Consider the following 25,718-nt stretch of genomic DNA (forward strand, 5'->3'; position numbering starts at 1 on the left):
GAGGCGGAGGAAGCCCCAGTGGTGAAACTTAAGGGCAAGTGGGAGGAGGAACTAGGCGGGGAGCTGGATGCGGGCCTATGGGCGGATGCCCTAAACAGGGTTAATTCCTCCTCATCTTGTGCCAGGCTTAGCTTAATCCAGTTTAAGGTGGTCCACAGGGCACACATGATGCCGACGAGAATGAGCAAGTTCTTTGGGGTTGAGGATAGATGTGCAAGATGTGCGGGAAGCCCAGCGAACCATGTCCATATGTTCTGGGCATGTCTGGCTCTTAAAGGATTCTGGCAGGGATTCGCTAAGGCAATGTCCAAGATCCTAGACACGCGGGTGGTGCCGAGTCCAGAGATAGCGATCTTTGGTGTGTCAAACGATCCGGGAGTTCAGGAAGCAAAAGAGGCCGACGTCCTGGCCTTTGCCTACCTGGTAGCCCGGAGACGGCTCCTTTTAATGTGGAGGGACTGGAAGCCCCCGAGTGTGGAGATCTGGGTTAGTGACATGGCTGGGTTTCTCAGTCTCGAGAAAATAAAGTTTGCCTTGAGAAGGTCCATGACGGGGTTCTCTAGGAGGTTGGCAGCCGTTCCTTGACTTTCTCGGAGAGCATTAAAATGTCAGCAGCAGCAGCAATCCGTGGGGGGGGGGGGGATGTTGTGTTTCTTGTTCTGTTTTCTTTATATGTTAACATTCATCTTGTTTTGTTAAAAGCTGTTAATGGTTATGCAAAAATTATAGTTTGATAAAAATCTGAATAAAAATAATTAAACAAAATATGAGATGTCATATGGAGCTCATTCCAATCCATAGTGGTCGCTTGCCGAGCTTCATTGCAGTTATATTGGACCTGGTACCACAGACCTCAGATATTTACATTTTTTCCAGATTATTTCTTGAGGACAGGCTCCTCAGCATACTCGATTAAACTCTTACCTAGACAATATCATTTGTGACACCATTGCATCTGATCATGTCTTTTCTACCACCAAAGCTGGGCACCAGTTTAATCATGAGTAAATGAGGCAGAGATGAATGTCTAGGTAGTATTTCAATTCAAAGGATTTTTTTCCCAAGTAAGTCACACTGTGATTAAGTCAATATTAACATCAGCAGTGCTAATGGGATTTAAAGAGATTGCCTCAGGCAGGCTATAACTATACCATTACATTTTGCTTGGCTATTTTTCTCTTTTTTCCATTTAATACCATCTGTGCCTCCGAAAATGATCACATATAGCTGATGTTGCAATTATAATTTGAGTAGAACTGCCTCATTAGACTTCTGACCAGAAGAACACAAGATTTAGGAGCAAGAGTAGGCCGTTTGTCCTCTCAAGCTTGCTTGACATTCAATAAAATAATAGCTGATCTGATCATGGCCTTAACTCCACTTCCTTGCCTGTCCCTATAACCCTGGACTCCCTTGTGGATTAAAAATAGGTCTGATTCAAGTCTTAAAGATAAATGACCCTGCCTCCAGAGGGTGGTGGGAGTCTGGAACTCACTGCCTGAAAGGGTGGTGAAGGCAGAGACCCTCATAAAGAAACATTTAGATGTGCACTTGCGATGCCAAGGCATACAAGGCTATGAGCCAAGTGCTGGAAATTGGGATTAGAATAGTTAGTTGCTTGTTTTTGACCAGTGCAGAAGCGATGGGCCGAAGGGTCTTCTCTGTGCTGCAAACCTCTATGACTCCATTGATCTCTGGGGCAGAGAATTCCAAAAATTAACAACCCTCTGAGAAAAAAGAATCTTCCTCATCTCCGTCCTAAATGCGAGATCCTTTATTTTTAAACTGTGCCCTCTGGTTCTGCACTCCCCATGAGGGGAAACATCCTCTCATGATCTATTCTGCCTTGCCCTCCTCAAAATCTTTTGTTTCGAAGAGAACATCTCTCATTCCTGGCCCTTTAAGGACAGCCCTGCGACCACCAAATATGCTTTCCTTCCCCGCCCCATTGCATGTGATGTGTTAGGCAGGTTGGTTCGACGTCGACTGCAACTGGATGCAGGGAAGCTAGAAACAAACATCTGACACAGGAGATGATCCAACACGGTTTTATTTAACTATGAACTGCTGTACATGTTCAGCTGTGGGTTGACACTCTACTAATCCTACTGATGACCTCTTACTGGCTCGACCAGACTTACTAGCTACCACATGGCAATAGTGCTCACTAACTTGTGCACTCTGACTGTCTCAGTATCTGGGTCCCGGAAAGAGCGGGAGTCTTAATGCCCTGTGGGCTTTATAGTGGTGGTGTCCTGTCTGGTGATTGGTTTTCTGTGTTGTGTGTTCATTGGTCATCCTGTGTCAATCACTGCCTGTCTGCATCTCATTATATACGAGTGGATATTATGACAGCATGCACTAGAGCAGGGGTGGGCAAACTACGGCCCGCGGGCCGCATGCGGCCCGCCAAAGGTATTTCTGCGGCCCACCAAGCCATTAAAAAAAAAAAAAATGTGTTTTTAAAAAAAAAAATTTTATTTAAAAAAAAAAATTTTTTTTTAAGGTTAATAACAGAGAGAACAGAGAACAGTACAGCACAGAACAGGCCCTTCGGCCCTCGATGTTGTGCCGAGCAAAGATCACCCTACTTAAACCCACGTAACCCGTATACCCGTAACCCAACAATCCCCCCCATTAACCTTACACTACGGGCAATTTAGCATGGCCAATCCACCTAACCCGCACATCTTTGGACTGTGGGAGGAAACCGGAGCACACGGAGGAAACCCACGCACACACAGGGAGGACGTGCAGACTCCACACAGACAGTGACCCAGCCGGGAATCGAACCTGGGACCCTGGAGCTGTGAAGCATTGATGCTAACCACCATGCTACCGTGAGGCCCCTTAATGGGGGGGGGCTGTTGGGTTACTTACTGGTATAGGGTGGATACGTTGACTTGAGTAGGGTAGTCATTGCTCGGCACAACGTCGAGGGCCGAAGGGCCTGTTCTGTGCTGTACTGTTCTATGTTCTATATGAGGCGCCCAGAATCATAACCGGGTGAAGTAATTATTTTACTTAATATACTATGCGGCCCTTTGTGAGTTGTGAATTTCTGAATGTGGCCCTTGCACGGAAAAGTTTGCCCACCCCTGCACTAGAGGAATACACACCATTGCTTTTTGGTTGTGAATCCCTTGTATTCCTCACCATACATAAATTTGCATGGTGAGGGAAACTCAACTGCTCAGTGATTTGCGCTCCTGCACGTGCAATTCAACTCCGGCGGGAGAACCTAGCCACAAAAACGGACAATTTCACCGATTGAGTTTTACTGGAGAATCTGCTGCCCCTGTTAAATTCAATGTCATTTTTACTCATGTTGCATCAGCCAACGGACATAATTGCGCTAACCCCATGACAGTGACACTTAACTCCTTTGAGACGTAGAAGTGCACAGAATAGTGTCACTCAAGCTTTCAGAAAACGGAGCACACATTTAAATATTGTTGGTCCCACCTTACTTGTGTTAAGTATGTGGAATTTTGGGGGTGGGGGCAACTCGCACGGAAAGGAAGTTATTTGTACAATGTTTTCTGTGGTACTATGATGCACGCTGTGTTTCGGTTCTCGCGTCAGCAGTGGAGGCAAGACAGCATAGCTAATTTGGGAACTGCTAGTGCAGTTTAAGCATGGCAATGATAATGTTTGCATTGTGCTGCTATGGATTTGGTGCCAAAACAGGCAACACTTCTGTGCCATATTTATGATGCAAACAACATTGTAATTTAAAACTGAGGCTAACTCAGTACACATCAATCAGCTGGCAGGTATTACATTCCAGAAACCAGATTTGAAGCTGACTTTTTACATAACTTAATTCCTCTAACATCATACAGCCACATCTTAAAATTTAAGGTAACCTCATGATGCCAATCAGAGGAATAGCTTTTGTAAACCACCCTTAAATAAAGCATTTCTCTTAAACTGAAATTAATGGCTATACTGTACCTGGCTGTTGGACAGTGACAGTAGTCAATCCAGACTGATCCTCTCCCAGTTTATACCACACATCGTTTGGGTCAAGTAGCCACTCTTCCACAGAACAGAGGTAATTGCCACTGTCAGATGTTGATGCTTTTTGCAGTATCAGACTGTAAAGATCATTGGTCATTTTTTCAAACTGTAGCCTATCCCTCAGGCTTTCACTGTTATCCTCTGAGCTGCCATACTCAAAAACAGAATTCCGATTCAGGCGGAGAATGGGATGTCTATCTTGTTCCAGTGTTCTTTGGGCATACCAAACCACTGATAGCTGGGAATCCAGATTGGTACGGTTGCTGACCTTGCAGTCCAGCTGAATCTGACTGTCCTCTGGCACAGTGATACTCTTTTCAGTTTTGACAGTTTGCAAATTGCTTTCTGTAGGTACAAAAATGTTTCACTTCATTAAAGGGGAAGGTGAAAGCCAAAGAATTTAAATATCATGGAAGAACAGTTTCATAACTGGTTTAGCAAACTGGGCTAAATTGCTGGCTTTGAAAGCAGACCAAGGCAGGCCAGCAGCACGGTTCGATTCCCGTAACAGCCTCCCCGAACAGGCGCCGGAATGTGGCGCCTAGGGGCTTTTCACAGTAACTTCATTGAAGCCTACTCGTGACAATAAGCGATTTTCATTTCATAACGCTCCCACGGATTTATTTATCAGGCATTCTATTCAAATGCATTGGCCTGACTGTGTTGAAGAAGTGATTCCTGTAAACACATCGGCTTTTGAATATCAAATGCAGTGATATGGGGCGGGATTTCTTCCCCTGAAGCCCTTGATCCCGAGGAAAGCTTGCCGCTAATCATTTAAGTGCCTGAGAAGCACTTAATGTGATGGGCCTTCCCCAAGGGAGGTGACGCCGGGCCGTTGCCAGCTTGGGGAGCAACTTTGTGCCCACTGGTTGGGGTTCCGTTAGATGCCCGGCTGCATAGGAAGAGTGGGGGACGCTGACAAGGGGTGTTTTCCAGCCTCATGACCCTCACACTAGGGAGAGGATTCGAACGCACATTATGTGATTCACTGAGGTCGGGATTAGCACTCGAGAGCCTGACAAGCTGCAGCCATACATTATCACCCCAAAGAGTGGCCCTGAGATTCGCAGATGCCGATCTGGAGACACTACTGGATGCCATAGAAGAGGGGCAAGACATCCTGTTCCCCAGGGTAGGAAGGAGGCTGCCACCTGCCGACATCAACCGGGCCTGGGTGCAGGTGGCAGAGACTGTGAGCACCCTGGGCCCCATTGTCAAGACCGGGAAGCAGTGCAGGAACAAGCTGCACAACCTCCTCAGGGCGGCCAGGGTGAGTCACCAGCACCACCATGCCACTGGCACCAACTCCCGTCCCACATACCCGCAACCACCAGCCCCCCCCCCCCCCCCCCCCCCCCGCAAGAGGATGATCGACACCCACATACTGGCAACCCGCACGCACCCCAGCCTCACCACATGCCAACACCATAGTGCCTGCCATGACCAGGTACCCTGCACATAGAGGCCACTAACTGCAGACCCCCTCTGCTGCCCACATCCGAATGGCTCACACTGTACATTATCTGTCCCCTCAGGAGAAGGTGGCCCACAACTACAGGGAGAAGACCGGAGGGGGCCTGCAGGGTCGCACCAGGCTCTGGGAGGGGTGGGCATAGTGCACCGCCAACCAGCGCCATGCTTGGTGGCATGCTGAGGTCTGTGGCATCCTAGGGGGGTGGCATGGCCGGTGACGCTCTATGTATCTAAGGGCCACGATGGGCAGTCAGTGGGGTGCACAGCCAGACGGTTGCCTTGCAGGCCGCAGCAATGGTGGTCCGTGCCTGACACCCCAACTCCATGACACATCTCCTGGTCGCTCACCGCTTCTCTCCCCCAACCCTGGCAGGCAGCACCCCCCCCCCCCCCCCCCCCCCCCCGGCAGCCAGTGACACAACAGCCAGCCTTTGGAATATTTGCTTACCTCCTCTCTCACCCTCAACAGCCACAGCACCTGTTTTCTGAATTTAAATACCACAAGTGAACCGTGCCATCGTCATTTCCGCCTGCTGAAGGCGAAGCATCAAGGATGCTGGAGACTACCGGGTCGGGCCTGTTAATGATACGCTAATGACTGTTAGTGCACAAATGCATGCCCATGCCGGCGCACGGCATGGACAACATTCATACTGCTACAGAGGCGCTGGAGCATGACGCTCCATTGGGCGCCCTGCTCGATTGACGTTCGATTCTCTGCCTGATCGCTATTTGCGATTCTGCCGTCACTGGACGGAGAACTCCAGCCCACACCATAAGGGGTAATCCGTATAATACAAGTCAAGGTCAATGAGATCTCCTGAAATAATTTCAATTGCCTTAAGAAGTTAAGAGAGGAATTTTCCAGAAGAGGGATATTCCGGTCTCCCAGCCGCGTGTTTCTTGGTGACATTATCGTTCGCTGACGGCAGGATTCTCTCTTCCTACCACTGGTCAACGGAATTTCCCACTAAAGGCACTCCACGCCGCTGGGAAACCTGCAGGCAACCAGAGGGGAAAGAGAATCTCAACAGCCAGTGAATTCTGGCCTAGATGATTCCTTCTACTGGTCCAGGTTTTTATTCTGGTGGTGACCTAGCTCCAACTGGATAGGGAGTGTCTTTCTTGGGATGCAAATGAGAGCTATATAGGCCAGGTTTGATAGAACATTACTTTTATTTCTGTCATTTTTGTTTATTTTAAATTACTACAGGAGAAATAAAAAATTAAAACAGGGACCTTTGGGGAGTGGCACGGTGGTGCTGTGGTTAGCACTGCTGCCTCATGGCGCCGAGGACCCGGGTTCAATCCCGGCCCTGGGTCACTGTCCGTGTGGAGTTTGCACATTCTCCCGTGTCTGCGTGGGTCTCACCCTCACATCCCAAAAAGATGTGTGGGCAGCACGGTAGCATGGTGGTTAGCATAAATGCTTCACAGCTCCAGGGTCCCAGGTTCGGTTCCCGGCTGGGTCACTGTCTGTGCGGAGTCTACACGTCCTCCCCGTGTGTGCGTGGGTTTCCTCCGGGTGCTCCGGTTTCCTCCCACAGTCCAAAGATGTGCGGGTTAGGTGGATTGGCCATGCTAAATTGCCCGTAGTGTCCTTAAAAGGTTAAGGGGGGGGGGTTGTTGGCTTACGGGTATTGAGTAGGGTGATCATTGTTCGGCACAACATCGAGGGCCGAAGGGCCTGTTTTGTGCTGTACTGTTCTAGTTAGTGAATTGGCAACGCTAAATTGCCCCTTAATTGGAAAAAATAATTGGGTACTCTAAATTTATTTAAACACTTGGACCTTCATAGTCGAGTTAAAACGTTCCTTTACCAATTGACCTTTTACATACTGATCCTTTTTTCAAAGCATATTCTCACAGGGGTGGCACAATGGTTAGCACTAATGCCTCACAGCGCCAGGGAACAGGATTCAATTCCAAACTTGGGTAGCTGTCTGTGCACTTCCTCCCCATTTCAGTGTGGGTTTCCTCTGGGTGCTCCGTTTCCTCCCACAGTCCAAAGATGCGTAGGTTAGATGGATTGTTCCTTAGTGTTCAAAAGGTTAGGTGGGGTTATGGGGTTACGGGGCTAGTGCGGGTGAGTGGGCCAAGGTAGCGTGCACATTCCGACATTGGTGTCGACTCGATAGACCGAATGGCCTCCTTCTGCACTGTACTAACTCTATGATTCTATGTGCATGAGTGAGAAGATTAACCGATGGTCAATATTGTCTTTTCTTAGCAGCAAAATATGTAGAACATAGAACAGTTCAGCACAGAACAGGCCCTTCAGCCTCAATGTTGTGCCGAGCCATGATCACCCTACTCAAACCCACGTATCCACCCTATACCCATAACCCAACAACCCCCCCCCCCCCTTAACCTTACTTTTATTAGGACACTACGGGCAATTTAGCATGGCCAATCCACCTAACCCACACATCTTTGGACTGTGGGAGGAAACCGGAGCACCCGGAGGAAACCCACGCACACAGGGGGAGGACGTGCAGACTCCACACAGACAGTGACCCAGCCGGGAATCGAACCTGGGACCCTGGAGCTGTGAAGCATTTATGCTAACCACCATGATACCCTGCTGCCCACTATATGTGGCCAGTTTGCAAAATACCTGTCAATTATATTCTATTCATTTCTATGAACTCTTGCTTGATTAAATACCTAACAAAGTGCATTTTCATTTTAGAATGTAAACATTCAGTTCAAACACAGACTCACATTTGAGATTTAGACTATTGATCGTCATATTCACATATGTAAATGTTAATTTGTTCATTTGCTGAAGACTCCATATTAAGTGACTTCCAGGTTCATAAAAAACTTTGTATGTCCCTTTTTATTTGTTACTTAGTAATAAAATGTTTCAGAATGAATTACTAGAAGTGCTGGAGCACAGCTCTTTATTTAATCAGTTTATCTGTGCCTCCTTGATGTTACAGTTACAGAATGGAAAAACCTTTATCGAGAGAGACTATGAGATAGCAACAATGGAACCCTTCCTCTAAAGAAATCAGGGTTTTTTTTGAGTAATGAAGTCTGGAAAAAAGTTGTTTGTATTTCTTTTCCGAGAAGTTCTTGTATCCCATGGCTTCTGTCAATGAGCAATGCAAGGCCACAGAGTGGGAAAGGCACTTGTTCTGCGCAGAAGAGATTGAAGCTGGAGCCAATAAAGTATCAAAGGGAGTTGATGTTCACCTTTTTCAGTTTGCTGAAACAATGCAAATTGATTTTGATTATGGCAGAGCTGGAGACAGAAAATAGTGATTGTTGCAATAACTACAGCCCAGATAATTCTCTTCCACTAACAGCTGGACCTTTGGGGAACTGGTGCTGAGATTGCAAGGTAGGATTGTTAGTAAAGAACATGGCAGCTTTGCTTTCTTCGGTGTGTACCTGGCCCTTGTTCGCTGCAGCACCAATGTGACACACTATAGAACAAGCTCTTGCTTGGTTTGCTGGCTCTTGGAGAGGCAGGAGTTAAGAAACACATATAAAATAAAGATGATAGTGCACTTACCTTGGAGCTGAATCAGTCAATGGAGCCAGTCAGCAAAATGTCAAACAAATCAAAAGTAGCAAGTGCTCACATCAGTTCCACCTCCTAGTTTCTAACCATGAAAATGACAGCCAGCACCAAGGTTTAAATGCAGAATTTGTTGTGCATCACAAGTGCACTTGTGCTGAAAATAACATAGGCATGAAATCCCTTGGAAAATGTCAATAATTCGACTTTAAAATATAATTAGTTAGATTAGTTCGGTCGGAGAAGAGAATCTGAAATATGTCACTCTCTCTTAGTCCTGAGGTATTTTAAATAAAAGATGTTCTGGTGGCTGACACTGGCCATCACACATTACAAAGTAAGAAGCCATGCATTCAGTCGCCACTCTGCCCACTTAAACACCTCTTTTTAAATTTGGTACCACCCCTTGACCAGGAAGAGGACATAACCCTCCTCCAAAGTTGGGCGGGATTCTCCATCCCGCTGCACCCGTTTTCTGGTGCGGCATGCCCCCACTGGCAGCGGGATCCTCCGTCCTGGCAGCCAGCCAATGGGGGTTCCCATTGTGGGTGCCCCTACGCCATCGGGAAATCTGCGGGCATGAGTGCGCTGCCGGCGAAGCGGAGGCTCTAGCTGACAGAGAATCCAGCTGATGGCTTGTGTTTGAATTTACCCTCCTGTCATGCTAAGGGGACACTATTGCACAAAATGTTCTTCGTAAGCATACAAGGATTAAAAGTTCATTCTGCACTTGAAAGGAACAAACATAAGTTAAATACCTGGACGCTGGACAGTGACAGTGGTCAGGCCGGACATATTCTCTCCAACTTTATACCAGATGTTGTTGGGATTCAGCAGCCATTCCTCCACGTGACAATAGTATTTCCCACCATCATCAATGTCAGCTTTTAGTAAGACCAAAGTGTAATGCCCACTCAAAGGTTTGGCAGCCTGCAGCCTCTCCTTTCTCTTGTCTTTTCCTAACCAGTTCTTATACTCGACTACACAGTCACGGTTTGAAATCAGGATGAGTTTGTCGTCTTTCTCCAGTGATTTGTGAACATACCATTGTACAGAGAACTGCGAGTCTGGTCTTGTTTGATTTGCGATGATACAGTCTAAATGAATGTTGTCATTTTCTTTGACTACAATGTTCCTTTTTACTTGGTTGACTTTTAATCTACAATCTGCAAAGAAAAAATAAAATTGGGTCACATGCGGGACAATGGTCACAAAATAAGAACACATTTTATTGCTATTTTCCCTGGCCAGGTATCTCTGATTCTGAGGCTATGTCCCCATGCCGGCGTGGGAACGGTGAAAAATGGCATAAAACGGCCACTGATCCTCCGTTTGGGGGGGGGCTAGCATGCCGCCAGCGCACCCGACTCTAGCTGCCAAAAAGGCCCGGAGAATTGCCGGGTCCGTGGCTGCGCATGCGCACGACAGCGGCTGCGCTGTGCTACATGGTGGAGGTCGCTTCTGGACCCGGCCCGCAAAATAGTCGCACATGTGCTACATGGTAGAGGTCGCTTCTGGACCCGGCCCCTCTTTGGCCAGCTCGTGCGTCCCGGAACACACCCAGCCCCGATAAAGATCCCCGTGCCCGCGGTTCGGCCCTCTCCCGACTGTGGCGGTGCTGGACTAAGTCCTCAGCCGCCATGCCGAGTTCCTGATGGGCGAGACCATGAGAGACCCATGCCATTGGGAAGTCGGCCGGTCGGGGGTGGATCATCGAGGGGTGGGCCTCAGGCAACGTCCTGAGGCCGTCAACATGTTCTGCGGCATACTCTCCGAGAACTTTGATTCTCCGGCCGATCGCAGAATGCGATTTTGGCATCGGCGACCGGAGAATCCAGTCCCTTATTTTTTTCCTCTCTGATATTCTAACAACCATAATTGCCCAGGTTGTGCAATCAGCGGCAAATGAGGACACTCGCCACTGACCTCCAAGAAAGCACCCAACAAAACTGAGCAATCTCGACGGTGTGGATTTCCCCTTTCTTGACTTTAGTTTGCACCTGGCATTTGGTTAAGGGAATCTCCAGGTGTCCAGGAGCAGCGAGCTCATCAAGCAGAGTAATCAGCTAATCACACTGAAGTAGACAGCGCAGACAGAAAACCAGGAAGTAAAATGCACTGATTATTTTTCACTTTCTAATATAATTTCACAGAGCGCAAAATAAATAATTGAGACTTACATATGGGATTATGGTGGAAGCTGAACTATCATAAATAAGCTTTTAGAAATTTAAAAACCTGAATTTAAAAAAAACGATAATGGAGAAATCTGGCATTCTACAAATATAACATTAGCTTATCAGGGCCAGACAGGTAGTTCAGGAATAATTATTAACCCAGTTACATTTTGTTCAAAAAGATGCAACTTTTTCAAGAGTTTCTACAACAAATCTAATCGTGTAAAAGGGTATGTTTTTGTTAGTTCTGTTACTTGTAATTGTTTGCCGTCTTCAAAAATGTACGTTTTGAAAAAGCAAAGAATCACTGACAGCAATGGCAGATGGTGACATTTTTATTCAATAAAAATCTGAAGTTAAAATTCTAATGATTACATGAAACCATTGTCAATTGTCGTAAATACCCATCTGGTTCACTAATGTCCTTTAGAGAAGGAAATCTTCCATCCTTACCTGGTGTGGCCTACATATGACTCCTGATTCACAGCAATGTGGTTGACTCTTAAATGACCTCTGCAGTGGCCTAGCAAGCCATTTAATTCAAAGGCAATTAGGGATGGGAATTAAATGCTGGCACGACCAGCGATGCCCACATTCCATGAATCAATAAAATTAAAGCAACTTCTCGATTTCTACATTTAACTACACATGTGTAGGGGCAGCACAGTGGTGCAGAGGTTATCACGGCGCTGAGGACTGGGTTTGATCCCGGCCCTGGGTCACGGTCTGTGTTGAGTTTGCATATTCTCCACATGTCTGCATGGGTCTCACCTCCATAACCCAAAGAAATGCAGGTTAGGTGGATTGGCCACGCTAAATTACCCTTTAATTGGAAAAAAAAAATTAGATACTCTAAATTTATTTTTACAAAATACACATGTGCAGACTCCGGAAGTTGGGGTCAGTTTCAGCAGAGTATTGATGGTGAATGCTGACATTTTGCCGTCATTATTACTGCAAGACCGAAGCCACCTTCTGCTGCTGGAGCAAGCACTTCTCTGTAATTTGTGCTGTGAGGCAATTTACGTCTCAGCATGACCCCGTTGTCGTCCGGACACCTTCTGTATCCTCCTCTGTGTCTGTTACAGCATTGCACTGAGATAACCCATGTAACAAACTCGTCAATATCAAATAAAACTCTTCATAGTTGTGGTTACCTTGGATCATCAGTGAACAATGTGAAATGAAATGAAAATCGCTTATTGTCACAAGTAGGCTTCAATTAAGTTACTGTGAAAAGCCCCTAGTCGCCACATTCCGGCGCCTATTCGGGGAGGCTGGTACGGGAATCGAACCGTGCTGCTGGCTTGCTTGGTCTGCTTTAAAAGCCAGCGATTTAGCCCAGTGAGCTAAACCAGCCCAATTGGGGGAGATCATGCAGATTTTCAGGGACTTCGGCAATTTTTCGGGGAACAAATTAAACGAGAAGAAAAGCCTTGGTCTGCTTTAAAAGCAAGCTATTTAGCCCAGTGTGCTAAACCAGCCCCTACTCAAATTCATGATTACAGGTCTGCAAAACAGACAGGTTAAGCAAACCACTACAAGAACTGCATTATTCATATTTTGTCCAAGTCAATTAACTAATTGAGAGGTGTGTGAGTCAAATGAACATACTGTTTTGCCATGGAAATATCAAGGAGATTATCCAGTGATGAGCAAGATAATTCAGAATATACTGAGGTTTATTGTGACTCCGTCTGGCCAGCAACAAAGATAACTATGAACAAAAGCAAAATGTAGCGACGATAACTACAAAACCAGGCTGAGAAACAGAAAAATATGTCCTCCTGTTCCTGCTTTTAATTTTCACTGGAATAATTTGGCATTGATACTATTTTGGTTTTGCAATATTCATCGAGACCATCAATGTGATGTACAACAGGTATTATATCCAAAAAACTGCTGTGCTTGCAACCTTTTTGTGCAAATCTGTATTACATTAATATTTAATCAAAGCACTCACATATTAACATGCCAATTGTAATGTTACTCCTGCTGGTAATTTAAAAATAACTTGCTTAAAAATAACAAGTTCCTCAGATTACATTGTAACATGAAAAGTAACTATGTAATGAACGGGCAGCATGGTAGCATTGTGGATAGCACAATAGCTTCACAGCTCCAGGGTCCCAGGTTCGATTCCGGCTTGGGTCGCTGTCTGTGCGGAGTCTGCACATCCGGTTTCCTCCCACAGTCCAAAGGTGTGCAGGTTAGGTGGATTGGCCATGATAAATTGCCCTTAGTGTCCAAAATTGACCTCAGTGTTGGGTGGGGTTACTGGATTATGGGGATAGGGTGGAGGTGTTGACCTTGGGTAGGGTGCTCTTTCCAAGAGCCGGTGCAGACTCGATGGGCCGAATAGCCTCCTTCTGCACTGTAAATTCTATGATATCTATGAAACCATTCTCGTTTGCAAACCGGTTCCTTGGAAACAAATCACTGCATGCAGTGGAAGTATTAGAATAAAGTACTGTGTAAAAGCAACAATAATTCCTTTTCAGAATATATACATGTTGGAAATTGCGCTGTAGAAATAATGGCTGGAGGTTAGGAACCTTTTGCTGACATTGACACCAAATTCCATAGGTGTTCTGGCATTCTCCACTGTAACTTAAGCAGCAATCTTAAGAAAGCTCAGCAGTGGGGACCAGGGCCCAAAAATGACTGTTTTTACAGTACCTTGTTAAGAGCGGGGCCCATGACCACAAAGCTTGTGGTGTAATATTAGATGTGATCAAGGACAGGAGCTCCCATACAGCAGTTCACACTATGCAGGTGTCAAGGGAACATTGGATAATCGGTACATTTGGCTGGGGGCAGGGATTCCAACTCAATCTCAGAACTGGGGCCCACCTGGTTTTCCAGGCCTGTGTTATGGTCTGGTCTTCTGGACAACTAAGCAATTTTAGTTGTTCCTTATCAATGGACCCAGGTAAGATGGATTTCCCAATGGACCTGGACACCCGTAAACTACAATCTGTAGCATCTTCCCTGACCCTACGGCAGCATTTGAGATATTAGCACGGCTACCGTACATATTTAGTTAACTTGACCTCAGTTCCCATGAACTTTGGTTGGATCAACACCTGAGGCCACAGACAGGTAAATCACAGCGCCAACTCTAGATTGTTGAACCATGGTCTTTCAGGCCCATCATGCCTCGAAACACATCAGCGTGGACTTAGCATGTGGACTAAGCAACAACTTAAAAACAAGTGATGATTTAACACGACTGAAAATTGAACATTACATGACTGATATGCCACCAACATGTCATCCACTTTAAACTAGCTGAGTGTTGACTATATTCCCAATGTTGTACATGAGCTGGCAGCCAAAGCAAGGAGACTATAACTGCATAGATGGCAGCTCCCAGCCAAAAGGATTTAGAGAGCTCTGTGTGACACTCACGGGCTTTGGAGAAATGCAATAAATCTACTATATATATTGATTAATGGAGCTGAGTGGATCAGGCATACATTAATGGATAATATGTTACTGTCCGACACTGACATTCATCTAATAAATGTCAGTGCTGTTCAGCTTGCAAATGCTTCCACTCCGAGGGCTGCTATGACATCCCTCAAATGGTTTTGAAAAATAAAATGGATCAATTATTTCCGATTTTTAAGCAATGCTTTGCATCTTCTCACTTTGACATAATTTCTTTTTGCAGTTTCTAACAGTGTATCATTATTGATATCTGGAATAGAGCACAGCCCTCAAAGGTGCCAGTCCAATTTGCCACACATTCTCTACTTAGAACACTTAATTTTATGCCTCATTTCTTAGACAAAAGAAAATGTTGTCATGATGAATAGATATAGATGAATTACCAGCTTGTTTGAAATTACGGACGATTAACTAAAAATTAACTAAGAAGGGGTAGGAATAAAACATTACTTTGTTATTTCCATCCCTGCACATTAAAAAATAATAGGCAAAATATGCAAATCTGGAAGAGCTTTTATTATGGAGCCATTGAAAGTAAGGGAGGAAAATACTTGCCGGTATCATCGCCACTAGGTTTTTAAATGTTTCTAAATTACGACAGAATTCATCTTCATGCACACAATCATGTGGATAGGCTCGGATACCACTACAGATACAAACTGACAAAGATAATAACATCGTAGGAGCACACAGAGACAGGCATTCACACACAGAAAGATACACAGACACACGTGCACACAGAGACATGCACAGCACAAGTGCACATACACACATACACAGGACTGGAGTTTGTACTCCATCAATTGCTGGTTTGAAGGCGGGAGAGCATATAAAATCCAGTAGGTGACTTTCTTGCTGCTTACCCATCCATCCCCGGCCGGTCAGAAACTGGGCTGGTGTCGGGCAAGGGGTGGGGAGAGGTGGCGCCTCCTTTGCAGGTCTCTTTAGCCCATCAGAGGCACCCCCCTTTTAATGCTCGCATTAGCTTCCTGAACCCAGCACTCCGCGCCATCAGCTCCTCTCGCGAGGTCAAGTTGGTTGGCGTAACCTGGCTCCTTGTCACAGTGGGACTGCCTGTAGTCCCAGTAGCAGCCACCAATCCAGGTGGCACTGCTGGGACTATAGTGCTGCCAGCCAGCCTCCTCCAAAGAAAGGGACATAAGTCTCTCCTTAAAACAATTAACATTTACATTGTTGCTGTCTGGATTGTGGGCAGACCACAATCGGGGAGGGGCATGGGGGTGCCACAGAGACCACGGCGCAAAATTTTTTGTTTTATAAATTACAAAATAGACAAATCTATACAAACAAAATACAATTTACAGAAGAAAGACACTATAAGTAACACCAACACAACCCTTTTCTCCCGGCCTCCTCCCCTTACAACTGATGGTGATCAGTTCCTTAAGTAAACTTTAAAAGGTTGCCACCTCCGGCTGAATCCCTTGACCGAACCCCTCACCGTGTACTTGACCTTCTCCAGGTACAAAAAGTCCATCAAGTCTCCCAACCATACTGAGGTTTTAGGTGGCGATGCAGACCTTCACCCCAGCAGATCAACGAGCCGAAGGCAAGAACATTCACCCCTAGTCGCCACATTCCAGCGCCTGTTCGGGGAGGCTGGTACAGGAATTGAACCGTGCTGCTGGCCTGCCTTGGTCTGCTTTAAAAGCCAGCAATGTAGCCCACTGTGCTAAACCAGCCTCGATTGGACCCTGCCCGCCAAGGGCAGGGGAAGGTTTGTCCACCTTTACAGGTCAGTCTTCACCCTACCACCAGACTAGTATGATTCAGCTTACGTACTCTGGCCCAATCCGAGCCACCCGGACCCCCAATTGCATGAAGCTAGATCTGGCTAAGCGAAAAGGAAGCACCCCCAGGTTGGCTCCTACCACCGGGGGTTAACCGGAAAGAACTCTCTTTTCCAGATGTAATTTACATCGTGAAAAAGAGCCAAACCTCTTCAGTAGCTCCATTATATCAACAATAGTGGGGACCAGGACCGTCATGTAAAGCAAAAGGTCGCCAGCATACAGGTACACCCTGTGCTGCACTCTCCTCTAATTGTCCCCTTCCAAATACATGAGGCCCTCAAAGCAATGGCCACAGAATCAATCGCCAATGCAAACAGAAGGGGGGATGGGGCATCGGACACCCCTGCCTTGTTCCCCTGATTAACTGAAAGTACTCCGAGCTCATCGCGGTGGTGTGAACACTAGCCGAGGGAGCCTCACATAACAAATGCACTCATGACACAAAACATGGCCCCAACCTGACCCTCTCCAAAGAGACACCTCCATTCTACTCTGTTGAATGCCTTTTCTGCATTTAAGTTACGATCATCTCTGGATCAGGCCCAGCAGGAGGCTAAGGACTACGTTTAGCAATCGCCACACATTAGAAGGCAATTGCCGACCCTTAACAAATCCTGTTTGATCTTCACCTATCACCCCAGGAAGACAGGGGGCGGGATTCTCTGACCCCCCCCCCCCCCCCCCCCCCCCCGGCCGGGTCGGAGAATCGCCGTGGGGTGGCGTGAATCCCGCCTCCGCTGGCTGCCGAATTCTCCGGCGCTGGGGATTTGGCGGGGACGGGAATCGTGCCGTGCCGGTCAGGCGATTCTCCGGCACGTGATGGGCCGAGTGGCCGCCCGTTTCCGGCCAGTCCCGCCGGCGTATATTACACCAGGCATTTGCCGGTGGGACCTGGCTGCGCGGGGGGCCTCCGGAGTCTTCGGGGGATCTGGCCCCGGGAGGTGTCCCCAGGGTGGCCTGGCCCGCGATCGGGTCCCACCGATCCGTGGGCAGGCCTGTGCCATGGGGGCACTCTGTTCTTCTGCATCGGCCACTGTGGTCCTCCGTGATGGCCAACGCGGAGATGAACCCCCCTCTGCGCTTGCGCTGGGATGACGCCAGCACACGCTGGCACTCCCGCGCAGGCGCCAATTCGCGGCGGCTGGCGGAGGCCCTTCAGCGCCGGTTGGCATGGCGCCAACCCCCATCTGCACCTTTGGGGCAGCCCAACACCAGAGTGGTCCAAGCCACTCCTTTGCGCCGGAGTTTCCCGCACTGCCAATTCCCGCAGAATCCCGCCCAGGGTTCTAGCCTCAGCGCCAATACCTTAGCCAATAACTTAGCGTCCACATTAAGCAATGAGATAGGATGGTATGACCCACACTCCATGGGATCCTTATCCTTTTGTAGTGGAAGGGAAATCGATGCCTGCCTAAGTGTCTTAATGTAGCCAACTGCTTCATAATTGTCTTACAAAACTCCACCGTGAACCCATTTGGCCCAGGGGCCTTAAACATTTGCATCTGCCCTATTGCTACCAAAACCTCCTCCGGAACCAAAGGCGCCTCCAACACTTTGACCCTTTCCTCATTCACCACTGGAAATTCGAATCACTCTAAGAACTCTGACATCTATGACACTGCCAAAGCCCCCCCCCCCCCCAGCCCTATATCCTAGAATATACCATAAACACTGTGGAAAAGAACAAAAATTATTTACCCCCCCGAGCTGCTTGAACCGCCATAGATCTGCCCCCACCATCTCCTCCATTAATGCCAACAGCACCTTCACCATCTCCAAAGGGGCCAACGACTTTGGTTTAGAACGCTCAAGTCTCAGGCCTAACACACAATTTAAATCTCCCCCAAAATCAGCTGGCATGTCCAGGTCCAGTATTGAGGCCAACAGCTTCCTTATAAATGCAACACCATCCCAATTTGGGGCATATATATTTGCCAGTATCACTAGCTTATCTGCCAGTGGCCATCGCATACCTACCACCCTGATCCGCCACAATTTTGTCCACCCAAAAACTGATACATTTGTTAATTAAAATTGCCACTCCCCCACCCCCTGCCTCCCAGGCCCTATTATTAAAGCCTAAATGAAATACTGAGCTCACCCATACATAGAACATAGAACAGTACAGCACAGAACAGGCCCTTCGGCCCTCGATGTTGTGCCGAGCAATGATCACCCCACTTAAACCCACGTAACCTGTATACCCGTAACCCAACAATCGCCCCATTAACCTTACACTACGGGCAATTTAGCATGGCCAATCCACCTAACCCGCACATACCTTCCGCAGCCTGCTCTGGTCCCTCACCCGCAAGTGGGTCTCCTGCAAAAGCACCACATCAGCCCTTAAATTCTTCAGGTGCGAAAAAACACTTGACCTTTTCACCAGACCTCCTAAACCCCTTACATTCTAAGTGACAAGTCTAAACGGGGGCCTCTCACCCCAGAGTCAGCCATTTCTACTGCGAAGGAACATCTATGCCTTACGCCAAATACCTAGGCCCTTAGCCCACCTACGATGGCCACCAACCCCATCCATGAGGCGAGACAACGAAAAACCCTGGTCACCATCAGATCTCTACCCCTCCACCCCTTCCCCCTTCCCCCAACCACGCCTCCCCATAAACCTGCCAATTGCCTACCAGAGAACAATATTCCCTCCTCACCAATCTCTCCCACTACAAAACAAGCTAAGCTCATTGAACCCGATCTAAACAGGTTCAACAAACCACAACCCCTCCCCCCACCTCACTCCCGTTCATGAGCAAAAACTTTCATGCGAGTGAGGTAACCCCAGCCCAGGGTGTATACTCAAAGAACAAAGAAAAATAAAGTGTGATGAATGTTATCAGTAGCTGCTGTAACGGTACCTTACCTTTAATGCATTGGCCCTTTAAGACCGGGCTTGGAACCCTGGGGCCTCCGCCTCTGGCTCCGCCCCCAGGAAACGGGATATAAGATGAGGCTCACTCGGCAGCATGTGATGAGCATACTTCTCGGCTGCTGTTCAGTTCTCAGATGATTAAAGCCTTTGGATTACCTATCTTCTCTCCTGTGTCGTAATTGAGGGTATCTCATAAAGCTTTGTAGCCCACCCCCGCTGCAAATGGGCAACAAAATCCAACACCCTTGCAATGCTTAACTTCCCACCAAAGGCTATGTATTTTCCAGACTGTTACCCTAACCATTAACCTCCTCAATTTACATTTTCAGGGTTTCCATCATCACTTTTCTTGCTTATCAAAGCGTTTCTTGAATTGCTTTACAAACTCTTGCACCAGCAGATCAGTCAGCGTTTCCACCGTAACAGGAGCAGCCACACCCGCGCCGGGGTGTCTCTTTTTACAATAACTAGCGTATCATTATTTATTTACTTTTTAAAAAATCACCCCCCCATCTCACCGCCCACACCCCACCTTTCCTATTTTCTATCTCTTTAATTTTGAACAAAATCTACGTGGGAAAATATTAACCTAGATTTCTGTTTATTTTACTACTTTTATATTTTTTTCCAATATTTACAGTATCCCAATTGTTTGCCATTTTGTGAATTAAACAAATGGAATTTTTTTTTCCAATTAAAGGGCAATTTAATGTGGCCAATCTACCTAACCTGCACATCTTTGGGTTGTGGGGGTGAAACCCACACAGACACGGGGAGAATGTGCAAAGTCCACACCGTCAGTGACCCGGGGCCGGAATCGAACCCGGGTAATCAGTGCCGCGAGGCAACAGTGCTAACCACTGCACCACTGTACCACCCATGTTTACATTTTTTAAGAGACAGAATTGACTTTCAACAATGATTTTGAAACAACCAGAACCTGGTGACATCCTGTGAGTTCCTGAATCGTAGAACTAGCAGGCAAAAGGATTCATGATCTTTGGCTTTGTAATCAGATATCAACGATAACGCACTACCATAGGCCAATCTGTATTCCTAATTGCATTGCCTGTTGGCTACTCACATTGCAATAGATTAAATACACTAATTATATCATCAAAGGAAAACTAAATAGAAGGGTTTTTTCAGTCCAAGAAAGACAATCTGTGCTGGGTAAAACAAGTTATTAGATGCTATCATTCAAATCCAGCTCGACCGAATCTGCTAGGAACAGAAAATAACAGAAATCCTACTTCATTTTTTTCGGCAAATCAGCTGGGCAAACGCTAAATCCAGTAGGTGATATTCTGGACAATTAATGAGAAATATATAGTAAGTGGTGAGGGGCTGATTTGAGGTGACAAAGGCAGGTTATTGCACAAGAAGATGAATGTACATTTTAAGAAGGAAAATGGCTCCAATTTACAAAAACCTAGCCACGGCATTCAGTGATGCCCTGAAACAAATCCGGTGATCGGGATGTAATAATAATAATAATAATAATAATAATAATGGCTTATTGTCACAAGTAGGCTTCAATGAAGTTACTGTGAAAAGCCCCTAATGTGTGATTAATCTCTGTCCTTTGCTTCTGATGCAGGCAGCAAGCAAACTTTGTACTGCCTGCTCATTACCATTATTGTAGTACAGCCTGCGCCAAGCAAATTCTTTTTTTTAATAAATTTAGATTACCCAATTATTTTTTCAAATTAAGGGGCAATTTAGCATGGCCAATCCACCTACTCTGCACATTTTTGGGTTGTGGGGGCGAAACCCACGCAGACACGGGGAGAATATGCAAATTCCACACGGACAGTGACCCAGAACCGGGATCGAACCTGGGATCTCAGCACCGTGAGGCGGTTGTGCTAACCACTAGGCCACCGTGCTGCCCTCGCCAAGCAAATTCTTAAGGGGCTGCAGGCCTGAGGAGGCTGTGCAAATTCATTTTTAAAAAAAATTTGGAGTATCCAATTCTTTTTTTCTAATTAAGGTCAATTTAGCGTGGCCAATCTACCTAACCTGCACATCTTTGGATTGTGGGGTGAGACCCATGCAAACACAGGGAGAATGTGCAAACCCCACACAGATGGTGACCCGGGGCTGGGATCGAACCCGTGTCCTCAGCACCGTGAGACAGCAGTGTTAACCACTGCACCACCGTGCCACCCTGGATGCGCAAATTCACGAGAGACTGGCGTTGCTTGATAAATGCCTGCACGACTTAAAGGCAGTCTGCCCCTCTTAAAGGGAAATTGTGTTCTAATTGTAGCAGGTTCTGGAAGTGGCTAGAAAAACATGTGTGAGCTGGAAAAGTAAAAAAAAAGGTACAAGGTAGATAGTGATTTTTTTGACACAGCATGGAGGCCTTAGTGCAGAAAATGGAAAGAAGGAGAGAGGTCCACTATCCATAGGAGATCAGATGATCCTCCAGACCAATATTGCAATGGTAATGGGAGCAGATAACTGTTGAGGTCAATGTCAGCAATGTAGTTCAGGATGCAGTGCCACATGAAGTTCAATGACCTTACCTGAGTCGTCAAGGTCAGCGAATGCTCCTTCAAATGCCAAATCTCTATGAATGAATCACTAGCATCAGAAACCGCTCCATTCACCACATCCCCTTCCTTCATCTAGCCATTATTCTGACCTCGCATTTAAAGCTTCACCTCACCCTCACACATTTAGCGCTGCTGCGAGCTATTCAACCATGACAGTCAAATCACCGAAATACATCACACCGCACTGACTGATACATTTCCCTCTCTCTTACAGGACATTTCCCTCTCTCCTACAGGACAAGGTGATGCACAACTGCAGGCAGCAGCACCTAACCAGCAGGGACAGGTATAGCTGTCCTCACCCTCAAAGAGGAGAGACTCTATTCACCATTATTGGCAAGGCCGTGACTGTAACCAAAGGCAGCATTGTGTTCATACCTAATTAGAATCATAGCGGTCTACAGCACTGAAAAGGCCCTTCGGCCCATCGTGTTTGCGCCGGTCAAAAGCAGCCACCTAACTACGGTAATCCCATTTCCCAACACTTGGCCCATAGCCTTGTATGCCATGGGATCGCAAGTGCACATTTAAATATTTCTTCAATGTTATGAGGGTCTCTGCTTCCATCTTCCTTTCAGCCAGGGAGTCCCAGACTCCCACCACCCTTTGGATAAAAAGATTTACCTCACATCCCCTCTAACCCTCCTGCCTCTTACCTTAAGTCTATGCCCCTTGATCATTGATCCTTCCACCAAGGGGAAAAGCTTCTTCCTGTATACTCTATCTATGCCCCTCATAATTTTATACATCTCAATCATGTCTCCCCTCAGTCTACTCTGTTCCAAGGAAAATAACTCCAGGCTATCCAATCTCTCAATAGCTAAAATTCTCCAGCCCAGACAATGTCCTGGTAAATCCCCTATGCACCCTTTCAAGTGCTATCACATCCCTCCTATAACGTGGATTCCTGAACTGCGCACAATACTCTACCTGTGGCCTAACCAATGTTTTATACAATATATAACCTCCCTGCTCTTAAACTCAATGCCTCGGCTAAGAAAGGCAAGCATAGCGTCTGCCTCCTTAACTCCTGTATTCACCTGCTCTGCTACCTTAAGTGACCAGTGTAGATCCACACCAAGGTCTCTCTGATTGTCTTTGCTTCCCAGGGTTCTGCCTCACCCTAATCCTAACCCTAATTCTCCTTCTCAAATCCCTCTTCCCCTTTATCCCTCAATCACTTCAGCAGGTCGCACAACGGGGGGAAATACAACAGGGAAGCAGTACTCAATGGACTCCATTCCTGCTTGGATTTGAAATATTAAGCTTATAACTTATTAACTGGATCCCAGCGCACCCACAAGATTTAATTGTCCAAACTCCAAATGGACTGGAAGGCTTCATTGTTTCTTGGGGTGTTTTTCCTAAATCTCATTGCTTCACTCCCCTAAAGGTTACAGTTTTACAGCAGATCTAATATGCTTCAATTTATTGTAAACTAAAGCTTGATTACAGTATGATGCAACACAAGAATGAGGCCATTTAGCCCTTCGTGCCAAAATTGACAAAATTGTGAAAAAATAAGCAACAATTTGATCCGGCAGAGCAGCGAGTGGCATCCACCATTGGTTAGACTTGTAGTGCCCATTAAACAGCAATGGTATTTTGCACTGCTAGTTGGGGGAATTAGGAACTGATAATATCTGAAACCTAAGTGAACAGGGTAAGCAATTGCACATCTTGTTAACCCATCAGATTGAATGGTTATTAAATTAATAAAGCACGGGGATCGATCCAACGGCCATGCTGCACCAGAAGTGGTGGCGCGACCAGGCTAGAGGAGAGCGGTCGGGGATTATTTCGGGGGCTTCGGAGATCAGGACCCCATTTTTAAAGATCTGGCGAGTGGATCTCCCCACTGTACAAAACGGGGCTATGTTCAGCTGAGGCTGCACATTCCCCGTTCAGGCCCCTTATACAATGCGAGTCGTGTTGAATAACCATGTGTTTCTTCGAGGCACTGCGACGCTCGGAAACACGCGGCTAAACAAGCTCACAAGGGGACTTTGTTCTCTTTTGGCCGAATCGTGCCCGAGAGCAAAACGTAAATTAACAGTGGATAAATTCAATCCCACACTAAATAAGGAAAGAGAAATAAAAGAGAGAGAGGAGAAATAGGCAGAAAAGACAAGCAAAAACATATTTAATTTAAAAAGTTGCATATTTAAAATCTCAAATAACAGTTAAAACCTGAAAGAATGAGATTACATGCTTGTAATAGTTTAATTTTTAGTGCCAAAGAGGTTGATTGGATATTATCAAGACTTATCACATTGCTAAAGAGATACATAAACTTATATGGATAACATTTAACTTTCTTTAATTTGTGTGTATCGTGCATGTACAGTAATTTCAAGTCATTTACACATTTGAATGGTGAGGCTGACAGTGAGATGCTGGGATGGATTCGCCATTGCTTGTTGTGTTATGTAATTTGGAAGAACACAAGCTGCCACTTGATGCAGTTTTGAGTAAAAGATGCTCCAGACTTTGAAGTGAGTTCAGTGTGTTTTATTGAACTATTAGCACAGTTCTCAATGAGTTTGACTCTGCTAATCTAAATGTAGTAACTCAGTCTAACTGAACCAGCCTTGCTCTAAGCCACGTGCTGGGATGTGATGCTGAGGATACACCCTGTCTCACTCTGTAGATGTTGGTCTGTGGAAAGAGGTGGGGTGTGAGTGCCTCATCCTTTTGAAAGTGAGATTCCACCCCTGAGTGTCCTGACTGCTCTTTGGTCATGTCCTATTCTACGTGTTCAATGGCTGCATGTTTGCATATCATGACATTGCCCAACGCCGGTATTGAGATTTCTGATTGGGCGGAAAATGGAGTGTCGAGGGAAAAACAGGTTTGGCACCACGGCTATGCTATAATCCCCTGCAGGCACGGGCGAGTAAGGCACTGAGGCCGCCAGCGGGGGACTTCTGCTTTGAAAAAGAGAAAGTGAAACCACTTAGCTGCTTTTGATGTAGCGAGGAGCTGTCAATCATAGCAAGAGTTTCTAAACATTGTGGTTAGCATCAAAACAGGGTACTTGAGATGCATTCAACCATGAAGGAAAGATAAAGAACCAACCAAGTACCTGTCTCTGGCGTAATAAAACTGTTAATCACTGGCTAATGCAATGCATTGCTCTGTGAAAGTGAATGGAAGATTTGCATTTCAAAGGTTGTCAAGGAATTTGAAGCCTTTGAAGTGTACTTAGCTTTTGAGGAAGCCTCTGACACTTCTAACAGCTGCTGCTTTAACCACTTTTGTCTGAGGAAATAGATGTTAGCGAAGGTAAGTAAAAATGCAGTGATATTTCACTACTGCCAGGACTGTTCTTCAGCTTTCAGGCAGAGATGACTGATGGGGTTCTCTGATGGGCAGCTCTGTTGGGGATTTCTGATGGGAGTCTCTGTTACATGGTCTGATGGGAGGGTCAGGTCACTCTCATGCAGGGTGCTGTGGGAGGGGCGGGATGCGTTCGGTATTCCTGTGCTGGAGGGTTGATGCCTCTACTTTTCCACGAGGGACAGGCTTTGCGTTATGTGGTGGAAGGGGAGGTCCCACCACTGGAACCTGGTATTGGGCCACCCCTCAAAAGGGCAGCCCGATACCAGGGTTCCGACAGAATCCAGCGAGCTCTCCCCACGCATAAATTAACATGGTAACGTGAGTGACTCGGATATCAGGACCAACTTCAAACACCAGTCGAGACCAGTGACGATTTTCCGCTGGAGGGAGCACTTGGGCTCCAGAACACTGCTTTTATTCTGGAGCCCAACAGTGGATAAAGAACCAACCATGTACCTA

The 25,718-nt window shown here is 46.5% G+C and overlaps 1 protein-coding gene across 1 annotated transcript in view; it reads right to left on the reverse strand.

The window, feature by feature from the left end:
* Window positions 1-25,718, reverse strand: part of LOC119968962 (immunoglobulin superfamily member 3-like) — a 237,936-nt gene that overhangs the window by 10,214 nt on the left and 202,004 nt on the right. The window contains exons 7-8 of the mRNA XM_038802017.1: window positions 9,787-10,194; window positions 3,958-4,368 (exon numbers count right to left, since the gene is read on the reverse strand). Coding sequence (XP_038657945.1) covers window positions 3,958-4,368; window positions 9,787-10,194 — 819 coding nt within the window. The remainder of the gene's footprint in view (window positions 1-3,957; window positions 4,369-9,786; window positions 10,195-25,718) is intronic.

Source organism: Scyliorhinus canicula, chromosome 7 (genome assembly GCF_902713615.1).
Source record: "Scyliorhinus canicula chromosome 7, sScyCan1.1, whole genome shotgun sequence".
In the NCBI taxonomy this organism is placed as follows: Eukaryota; Metazoa; Chordata; class Chondrichthyes; order Carcharhiniformes; family Scyliorhinidae; genus Scyliorhinus; species Scyliorhinus canicula.